The 11,222-nt window shown below is 41.1% G+C and overlaps 1 protein-coding gene across 1 annotated transcript in view; it reads right to left on the reverse strand.

The window, feature by feature from the left end:
- bckdha (branched chain keto acid dehydrogenase E1 subunit alpha) overlaps positions 1–11,076 on the reverse strand; it is a 76,543-nt gene extending 65,467 nt beyond the window's left edge. Inside the window, exon 1 of the mRNA XM_072549309.1 lies at positions 10,829–11,076. Within this exon, the coding sequence (XP_072405410.1) occupies positions 10,829–10,939 (111 nt within the window). The 5' untranslated portion in view covers positions 10,940–11,076. The remainder of the gene's footprint in view (positions 1–10,828) is intronic.
- Positions 11,077–11,222: the final 146 nt, after the last annotated feature.

The following is an 11,222-nucleotide window of genomic DNA, read 5'->3' on the forward strand; positions in this document are numbered from 1 at the left end:
CATAATGGTAATGGAGATGGATGCTAGATGCTAAAGTTAACAGTGAGGGCCATCTGAAAGAGGTCTGCCACAGATTCAGCACTCTGGGGGATGCGTCTGCAGTACTCTGCAAACAAAGGGGAGGTTCTGTGGTTGAACCAAAAGAACAGAATTGCTCAACAGATCAAAGGGATTTCTCCTTGTAGATTCAAACACTGCCATGGCATCTGTTACAGCCACCTGTTACAACACAGTGGTGAACCCTTCTGTTAATTAAACCAAATTTGGGAGTTCTCTGTCACTCATATAATAAGGTTTCAACATATTCACATGACATACCCAATATATATATATAGGCAGTAATAAAACCAGCATCTTTGTTGCCAATCCCCGCATTCGAAGAGCCTTTCACACATGTTATAATTGATTGTGCAGCTCCCTTCCCTAAAACCAAAAGTGGGGACTAGTACTTGTTAACCATAATGGATGTGTCTACCAGATTTCCAGAGGCAATTCCATTATGGAGTATTAAGGCAAAAAGGATGGTCGAGGAGTTAGTAGCTTTCTTCACGCGGTATGGGCTATCCAGAGAGATTCAGTCAGAGCGAGGGTCTAATTTTAGGCTGTTTAAGGAAGTCATGGATAGTTTAAGCATGCAGCACTTTAAATCAAGTGCATACCATCCTGAATCCCAGGAGCTTTGGAAAGGTGGCATCAGACCCTGAAGACCATGTGAAGAGCGTACTGAGAATTACCCGTATGATTGGGATAAAGATATCCCATTTGTATTATTTGCCATTAGAGATACCCCAAGTGAATCTACTCAGTTGACTCCCTTTGGGTTAAATTCGGACGTGAAGAGAGAGGGCCTTTGAAATTAATTAAAGAGAAATTGACGAAAATCAGAGATTTCACTCTTGGATTATGTACCTGAGGTGAGGGAGAGATTAAATCGGGTAAACAGCACCTGACACATACGGCAAAAGTTAACCACATCCTTGTGCATTCCACGCCAGTAGAAATGCTTTTGTACCTTAGCCGGAGTCTTCCTCACACCGAGGTGACCTCCTACTGGTAATTCATGCACTACTCATAGCACATCCTGTCTGTATGCTACCGGCAACACAATCTAGTGCACTTCTCCCTATTTCTCCTCTGCACTAACCTGCTGTTGGTCTCCATTTTCATCTTAGGATTCTATCTTTAAGATAATAACGCTCAGGAATACATTCGGACTCCTTTTCTGAGTATGCGTCCACATATATATCTTTTATTGTCTCCTCTTTCTGTTGTAAGTTCATTAGCCTTTCAGGATTAAGCACTTCTGTCTGACCCACAGGTTTTTCCCACACCATTACATCAAACAGGGTGCCCGCTAACTGAACCTCAACTCTTCTTTCTCTTTAGTCTTTGCTTCTTGCTGTGACTTATGATAGTGGGATCTTGTTAGTACACAGTCAGGGAAAATTCCAGGGTATTTTTCTTTTAACTCCTCAGTTCCCTGGTGTTTCTTTGGCTTCTCCACAACAAGGGGTATCACTCCCACCTTGGATCGTGCTAAATCATTCCCAAGAATAAACTGTATTCCTGGAACTGACACTCTGTCCATCACTCCCACTGTTACTTCCCCAGTCTTGAGTTGGCACTCTAACCTGCTCTTACATAGGGGAATGCTAAACTTCTGTCCATCGATCCCACAAATTACCACTCTCTCACAGAGGTGAAGTCTTTATAGAGATCAGGCACCAACTCCATACCCAGCCCCTGCTCAGGCTGTGCACTCTCCTGCAGCTCCTGAACGTTTTTTGGGGTTTCCTTTACTACTTTCAATAATGCCACTGGCTCTGTCTCTTTTACATCTTTTCCTACACTGCCTCTCTTTAATGACCAGCACTGGGACTTTAGGTGTCCCACTTTCTGGCAGTGAAAACACTTTTCCCAGTGCCCTTCTTAAATCAGTGGCACTATAATTTTCTGTGTCTCACTCCATTACAGTTGAAAACACCTGCGGCCTTTCCACCGTCTTGGGCTTCTTTTTTAGCCTGTGGTAAAGAATTACCAGTGTGCTCTACTCTTCGTAGTATAGGATCTCCCCTTCTGCCAATTTCTATCCTTCACAGGATGAAATTCTTGCCAGAAGTTACATTTTGCCTTATGCATCAATACACGTACAGCTACCATCTCTGCTGCTCTTCTCACTTCTTGAACTTTCTGTTCATCCACATGAATTCTTATCATCTCTGGAAGTGAGTTTTTAAAACTCCTCCAGCAGAATAATCTCTTAGAGCCTCATAGGTTTTACCTATTTTTAAGGCCTGCACCCATCTATCAAAATTACTATGTTTAATTCTTTTGAACTCAACACAAATCTGACCTTCTTTATGTTTCTGAACTCCTGTCTATACGCTTCTGGTACCAATTCAAAATAGCCTGTTTACATCTGCGTAACCTCATCTGACAGAGTTGCAAACATCTCACTAGCTCTGCTTAACAGCTGAGTCTGAACGAGCATTACCCACAATTCTCTGACCACTCCAACTGCCTCGCCAGTTTTTCAAATTAAGTAAAGGAGATATCAACATCTTTCTCATCAAAATGTGGCAATGTCTTAACATATTTGCATACATCACTACCTTCTCTCTTCATCTCCATCCTGTTAACTTGACTTTTCTGATTAATTTGTAACTTCTGAAGTTCAAATTCTCTTTCTTCTCTCTCTTTGCTCAGCTAAGAATCTTCCCTCTCTCTTTTTCTTTCTTTCTCTCTCTCTCTCTCCTCTCATGGCTCTTCTTTCTCTTCCTTTATCTTCTAACTCCATTTTCCTCAATTGTAATTTAGGTTTTTTTCTAACTCTACTGCACTTGTCTGTTTCTCTGACAGATCCAAGTGCTTGATGAACTCCGTTACAATTTCAGCTTTCCTTTTGTCCCTGGTTAGACCCAATTCTAACCTCTTTGCTAATTCTAAAAGCAAGTCCTTCTTCTGTCTTTATAAATTTTCTTGACAAATTTGGGAATCATTTTCGAACCCCAGAACCTCTTTAGCAATCTTAAGAGCCATTTCTCTCACTTTTAATTTAACCAACCACAAGTAACTGAAATTAAACAATTTATCTCATCTATGTTTTATTTAAAGATCTAGGACACTAATTGGCAAGTGTTTAAATCTGCTGGGTTCTTTCGTATCCCAAATCTATTCAGATCTGTCTAAACCTGTCCAAATCATGGACCCAAGCCCCAAAGCTGTTATGACACAGTAGTGAACCCTTCTTCTATGACTCTATGACTCTACCCAGAAAAACTCACCTCACTTCATAAACTGTTAAAATAGGAGTAACAGAGAACTCCCAAATTCCACTATTTAACGAAAATAATATCAATTTAATATTTTTTATATGAAAAGGTACCTTTGGTAGAGAGCGTTTGGGTCTGTCTCAATGACAGTTACTCTGTCTGACTTTCAAACTGCCTGCCTTTTTATACTGAACTAGGAGAAAATGAGGACTGCAGACGCTGGAGATCAGAGTCGAAGTGTGTGGTGCTAGAAAGGCTGCCCGACTGACTGTGCTTTTTCAGCAGCACACAATTTGATGCTGCCTTTTTATACCATCCGATATCAGATCGTCTCATTGGTTCAAGTTTGGCAAGAACAATTAATTCAAAATCAACTGGGTTTTAGTATCCTGGGACATAATTTAAATTGAGTGGTTAGATTCGAATTGTTGTCAAAACAGCAACCAACTCAGGTATCTATTTCACAGCCAAATGTTACATATTTTCAATTTTCCAGTACACTCAGACTGCTAGTCAGTCATATGACAGGTGCTCTCAGTGAAAAGCAGCATTTACTCTTTCAAAGGTACAGTACACCTTCAACTTCATAACACACCTAAGAGGGTAAATGGGGCCTTGGTTTACCAAAAGGACCTTTTACCAACAACCAGCAAAACGAATGTCATTTACAAAATACCCTGCATGGATTGCAACAAACACTACATTGGACAGACAGGCAGGAAACTAGCTAACAGGATACACAAACACCAACTAGCCACCAAAAGACATGACCAACTATCATTAGTATCCTTACACAGAGATGAAGGAGAACACCACTTCGACTGGGATAACACATCCATCCTCAGACAGGAAAAACAGAGACATGCACAGGAATTCCTCGAGGCCTGGCATTCAAATTGGAACTCCAAAAAAACACAAACACATCGATTTGGACCCCCATTTACCAAGCTCTGAGAAAAAGAACTAGAAATGATATCACCTTAGAGACCAAGATGCATCAATAGAATACGGGGCAAAACACAAGCGCTTCACCGGAGGCTCATTGATGATGTTACCTAGCACGGTCTGAGAACAAACCTACCAGCTCAGTAAGCAAACCTACAACCTGAATGTTTTCAGGAACTAGAAAATATAATTTAGATAGATTGGAGAAGTTGGGTAATGTGAATAAGTGTGAAGTTGTTCATTTTGGTAGAAAAATATCAGAATTCAGAGTATTATTTGAATGGTCATAGAATGGGAACGTATGTGTAAAGGGGCCTGGGTGTCCTTTTTACACTGTTTACTGAGAGCCAGCTTGCATGTACAGCAAGCAGTTAGGAAGGAAAACATTATGTTGGCCTTCATTGCAGGACGGTTTGTGTGCAGGAGCAGAGAAGTCTTACCGTAGCTGTACAGGGTCTTAGTTTGACTACAAGTGGAGCACTGTGTGCGGATTTGGTCTCTTTACCAAAAAAAAAACTTGCCGGGGGGAGTGCAGTGAAAGTGCACCAGTCTGATTCCTGCATCAGCAGTTTCTGTCAAATCAGAAGAGATTGGGTAGATTTTACTTGTGGACTGTGCTGGAATTCAGAGGAATGAGAGGTGATTTCATATAAGATTTAAAAGTGATTACACAGGTTGAGTGCAAGGGCTTCAGAAAAAGGGGTCATAATGCAAGACATTTGATGGCAATTTTGGACTGAGATGAGGAGAAATTTACTTAGAGGATGCTGAACTCATAGAATTCTTTACAACAGATGGCTGTGGAGTCCAAGACATTATTTAACATTTCTACAAGCTAAACGTGTCAGTTGGAGAGAGCAGGAGTATAGCGTCAAGCTACAGTGTCAGCATGATCAAACTGAACGTTGGACTGAACTCGATGGTCAAATAGCTGCATTCTGCTCCTATTTTCCATATTTCTAAATCGGGAAGACTCTGAGGAAGCTGTTCCCAATGCTGGAAGGTTAATAAAAGTTATTGGCAAAAGAAGCAATGATGACATGAAGAGAAACCTTTTCAAACACTAATTGGAATGCTGTATCTAGAACAGTGGAAGAGACTTTGGCTTTGAAGACAGAGTTGGATCATTATTTTGAAGAGAAAAAATTTGCATGCCCCCATCGAAAAAGTGAATTTCTCTTGCAAGTAGTTGACATGTGCACAGTGAGCTGAATGTTCTTCTCTATTTAACTGTTCTACAATTCTAATCTGTGATTTTTGTGGAATAAAGTAAAACAATAAAAAATTTAAAAGCTCAATAATCTTACCAGCTAAATGGAAAACTTCTACATTATATTAAAATATACAATTTGTTTGTATCAAATTTGTTATTTTTTCCATTTCTACTTTGTGTGTCGTAATCTACTTCAAGCTCTGTAAAATCATGATGCTGATTGTGAGATAAGTATTGACCAGCTGATGGGAGAAATCCCATAGGGCTAGGGGATCCATTATATCCTTTTGGGGCCTCAGAACAACACCTCCTCTGACAGATAGCATTCTTGACATGCAGTACCCCCTCAGTACACCACCAGAGTGTCACCCTCATATACGTGCTGAAACCTTTGGCATGAGCTGAAGCCACAGTTTATTGACTCGGAGTTGGGAGTAAAGGTGACATTCAGGAAAAGGACTGAAGGATACAAGAATGGACATAACCTTGAGCCAAGGTATCAAGGTACCTCCGATACCAGGTACAAATACATGTCTAATCAGCTTAATCAGAGATTGGATTTCTGTTGATCCTGTATGATTTTTGCAGTGCTGCTCAATTGCAAACGGTGGTGGAGACAAGACTTGCTAACGTTAGTGTATGTGTAAGAAATGCATTGTATTTTTTTGTTACTGGCTGCCTATATCCACTCCTGTGAATGTCTGAATTTAATTCTATTTGTTCAGGTCCACTATAACTCAGATGTTGATGTCCTTTGTATGTGAATCAGTCAGTCGGTCAGCTATTCGACTGTGGACTGTATCGCAGCCAGACCAGTGCTGCCCTTGCTGGATGCTCAGATGCATCTACCATGACTCATTCCCTACACATTCTTCTAAATTGGAGGAACTAAAATACCTCATCTGGGGCAAGGGTTTTGGTGTTTGTTGCTAGATGCCCCTCAATCCAGCATGTCAGCTCTGTCTGCCTCCTCCAAATTGAGGCAAAGAGTGCACGGCAGTGGAGGGGATGCACAGGACTACTACTTACAAGAAAATTGTCCAGTCTGACTTATGTCAGATCTAGAGCTCCTGTGCTTTCTGATTTATACTGACTCTCCACGGTCCTGCAGCATTCTGACTCTAACATTTCATAAGACCAGATTTTATGATCTTAAGTAGGAGCAGAAAAAGGCCATTCAGCCTATTTATTCTGCTCCTTCACTCAATGAGATCATGGCTAAGCAGTGATCCTTAACTCCACTCTCTTGCCTGGATAGCTCATGATTCTCTTACTGATTAAAAAAATTTGTCCATCTCAGCCTTGAATATATTTAAAGATCCAGCCATGACAGCCCTCTGCAGTAAACAACTCCACATGCCCACTACCCTCTGACAGCAGAAATTTCTTGTTATCCCGGTCTTTAATTTGCAACTCCTTAATCTGAGATTATACCCGCTGAGATTATGCCTGAGGTTCTAATAACAGACATAGTCTTTTCATATCTATGGTGTTAAATCCCCTGAGAATTTTGTATGTTTTGTTAGGATTGTTCCCATTCTTCTCCATTCCAATGCGTACATGCCGAACATACTCAATCTCTCCTCAAAAGGACAGTCCCTCCATATCTGATATCAGTCCCTGGACTTCCTCTAAAGCCAATACATCTTTCTTTGGATAAGGGGCTCACAGTTTTCCAGTTGTGGTCTGACTCATGGCTTGCACAGTTTTAGCAAAACCACAATTCCCTTTAAAATAAAGACCTTTTTTTTCTTTCAAATACCTCAATCACCTTGTCCCCTCCTAATCCTTGTAATCTTCTTCAGTCTTGCAACTCTACACTTCACCAATTCTGGTCCATTGCATGACCCTGATTTGCAATAGTCCACCATTGGAAGTTATGCCTCCTGCTGCCTATGCCATAAGCTCTGGAATTCTCTCCCTAAACCACTCTGCCACTCACTCCATTGGTTAAAAATGTTCATGAAAAACTTGTATCTTTGACCAACTCTTTCATCACCTGACCTAGTACCCTTTTCATTGCGTATCACATTTTGTGTGAACCTGAGAAAACTTTGCTATGCTGAAGGACAATGTTAATGCAAGTTGTTCATGAATTATTATTGGTAGGTGTTCAAGCTGCCTTCCTTGCTGTCTTGTGCCTGCTGAATAAGTATAAGAGTTGTCCACACATTCAAGTTCACTCATGGCTATGTTTCTCTCTCTCATTTCATTTTGGCTTCAAACTTAAATTCAAAATCATCTCTGTCATTCTTCCCCAACCCAGTTCTCCAGAGAATCTCATTATAACATGGCATCTGAGAGATAGAAAGAAGATGGGAAACAATGTGCCAGATATGGTCGTGATGAGTACTTCACTTCCCTCAATGACCTAGGATCAGTTTAACTCAGTCCAAGTCTGGCTCTATAACTTGTAATCTCAGCAGACACTTTTGAATGAATGTCAGTCAAGACACTGTCGAGAATTCCCCTGGTCCTCTGGAGATGTGTGAAATCTTTCATGTTTGTCTGAACAGACAGATTGGGCTTTTAGTGTCCTGATAAAGTGCCCTGGCTCAAAACGTCAATTCTCCTGCTCCCTGTATGTTGCCTAACCTGCTGTGCTTTTCCAGCAACACAATCTCGATTCTCATCTCTAGCATCTGCAGACCTCACTTTCTCCCAGATTGGGCTTTTAGTTTAACATCAAAGGAAAGACAACATCTTCTTGGTATATTTAACCGTTACTTTATAAATTGTAATGTCCCCTAGAAGGGATTCTTGAACCATTAATGGGCACGTTCCTGTTCAACCGATTGAGACTACTCATTGCAGTTTATTGTTCTCTCAATTTTCTCTTTTCCCTCGTTACTGTGGTCATAGTGCTATCGACCATACTGGTTCCCTGGCACCACATCCAGGCAGCCAATAAGAACATGAAGAGTGTATGCTATCTATTCTTCCATGAGGTGAATCACCGCAAAGTCCATCCGGTGTGATCACAGGTGCATATTCCAGTTGCTGTTATATTTTTTGCATTGTCTGTAACAAGCTAGGGACTAATACGCAGTTGTGCATGTGTGCATTGTGTTCCAGTGAGCAACATTTATGGCTGCACAGAAGAGCCAGGTCACATATGCAATATGACACTTGCCTAAGCACTGACCTAGCCAGACAGCATGGGAAAGTAGAATTGAACAGAGCTCTCAATTTTGCATCCTTAAATAGTGATGATTCCAAACAACGTGGGACCAAAAGAAAATGCAAACTCATAATACATGTTGCAAGAGAACAAAGTAGTCTTCTGTCTCATCCTCTCCTACATTCTTTTGTGAAACATTTTCTGCAGTAGACAAACCGGTTCCGTCAATTTGATTACTTTTGCAATAAAGAAATATAAATACCTTGTGTGCGCTCCAGGCTATTACAACAAGCTAATGTTCACATTCATCACAATACTTTTAAATTATCCAAATTATTTTGAAGAGCACATTGAAGATGAAGTGACCATCATGCGACAAGGGAAAGTGAGCCAAGGCTTAACACTCACCCCTGTTTCAGGTTGTGGGTTCAAGCCTCACTCCAGAGACCTGAGCCACATAACCTATGTAGCACTTCAGAAGGTGTACTTTAATGTCAGGGTTTGGTTTGACCCTTTGGCATCATGGTAGCCCACAAACCTACCAACACACTGAAACAGCTACTGCTGAACCTAGAGGACCCTGTGCCAACAACCAGCAAAACGAATGTCATTCACAAAACACGCTGCAAGCACTGCAATAAACACTACAGTGGACAGACAGGCAGGAAACTAGCTACCAGGGTACACGAACATCAACTAACCACCAAAAGACATGACCAACTATCACTAGTATTCTTACACACAGACGAAGAAGGGCACCACTTTGCCTGGGACAACACATCCATCCTAGGACAGGCAAAACAGAGATACGCACAGGAATTCCAAGAGGCCTAGCAATCAAACCAGAACTCCATCAACAAACACATTGGTAAATGGGGCCCAAATCAATCTCTGAGAAAAAAAAATCAGAAAAGATATCACTCCCCTGAGAGACCAAGACACATAAACAGAAAGCAGGACAGAACACCAGCGCTTCACTGGAGGCTCACTGATGATGTTACCCAGCTTGGTGACAAAACATCTGAGAACAAACCTACCAGCTCAGCGAGCAATCTTACAATTTGAACGTCAACCTGAGCCACAAATCTTCTCAAAAATCACATCCTAGAAACATGATCTTTTCCTACATCTGATCTAATGCCTTAAGTGTGGTGCCTAAAATTGGATACAATACTGCAAACTAGTAACTCATTCAACTTTCTCATAACTTCCTTGTCTTTGTACTCTATGCTGCATTTATGAAGTCCAGGATCCCATATGTGCTCACACACCCCTGCTATTCTAGGTCCTTCTAGTCTATTTTAAAACTGTAAACTTCATTTTATATTGCCACTCTGCATTCTCCTCATGAAAATGAAATACTTTATGGAGAAGCACAGAATTACTGATAGCAATTTCTGGACATTCACATAGAGACTGATTCCAGTTTCAGAGGAATAACAACAGCTGACAGTGCATGGAAGACCCCCACCTCAAAGTTTTCATTCAATCCACAAGCCATCTTGACTTGAAAATATCTCACTGTACTTGCATCAAAATTCTGGATTTCCTTACTGACCAGGGATGTGATGTACAAACACCACATACATTAAAGACGTTCAATAAGATAGCCCACCACCACCTTCACAAGGGCAAAAAGGGAGGCTGAACAAAGTGATACTGTCGCTACATAAATAAATACTGAAAATAAACTGAAATCAAAATTCCCAACTAGTGTGCTGGGATTTGGATTCACAACCCAAATTATTAACAGACAATTTGTTTTAAAAAGTAATTATGGACTTATAAGTTATTAATTAAAAATACAGAAAAGTAAAGTTTATGTTATGTCATGAAGCAATCAGCACACCTAGTAAGGTTATGATACAATAATACAGTAAAAGGTTAGGAATTCTAAGTTATTAAGCGATCAATAGTTACGAGATACATATTATGACAATCAGTAAAATGTAAATTATGATTTATTGGTTATGAAGCAGAAAATACAGGAACATAATTACTCATTGCTGCAAAACTTTAAGCTATCAGTAAGCCTCGTTAACTTATGTCCAGTTAAGTTAAAATGAAGCAATCAGTAAGTCTAGTAAAGTTATGATATTATTTTATGAATCACAGTAAAAGTCTGATTGTATGTTTAGGCTAAGACACCCACTGACTAGCCAGACCCAGGTTCCCACCCCCTCTCCTGACCAATCAGCTGAAGATGGTCTGGAACCTCAGCCCGGTGTCAGGTCAGGGTCATTTTATCACTTGGTCAGGCGCTGGGAAGTTACTCACCCCGGTTGACAGGGGACACCGAGACACGGAGAGAGCAAGCTGAGCTCGGGAGACGTGGCTGTTCCAGAGGCCACACCATCTTACTCCCAACTGCCTGACGACCGCCGCCATGTTTGCTGTCTGTCCGGCCACTGCCTGTCCCACATTATCACCGCCTTCTGAAGAAGAGCAAGAACAAGTGCGGGGGCCCCTGCATGTGGACCGAACAACAGCAAAAGCCACAACAGTTTAAATAGGAAAAGAATACGATCTATTTGCTGTTATTGTGTAAAGGCGTACAGTAAGTTGCCTAGAGGATGGGGGTCCTCAGTGAGGGGCAGTTGCCTCCATCAGTGAATGGCATGGAAGTCCCACCTCATCTAGATACTGATTGGTTGGCCTTGGGGGACGCTTG

The sequence above is a fragment of the Chiloscyllium punctatum genome, chromosome 29 (genome assembly GCF_047496795.1).
Source record: "Chiloscyllium punctatum isolate Juve2018m chromosome 29, sChiPun1.3, whole genome shotgun sequence".
Taxonomy (NCBI): Eukaryota; Metazoa; Chordata; class Chondrichthyes; order Orectolobiformes; family Hemiscylliidae; genus Chiloscyllium; species Chiloscyllium punctatum.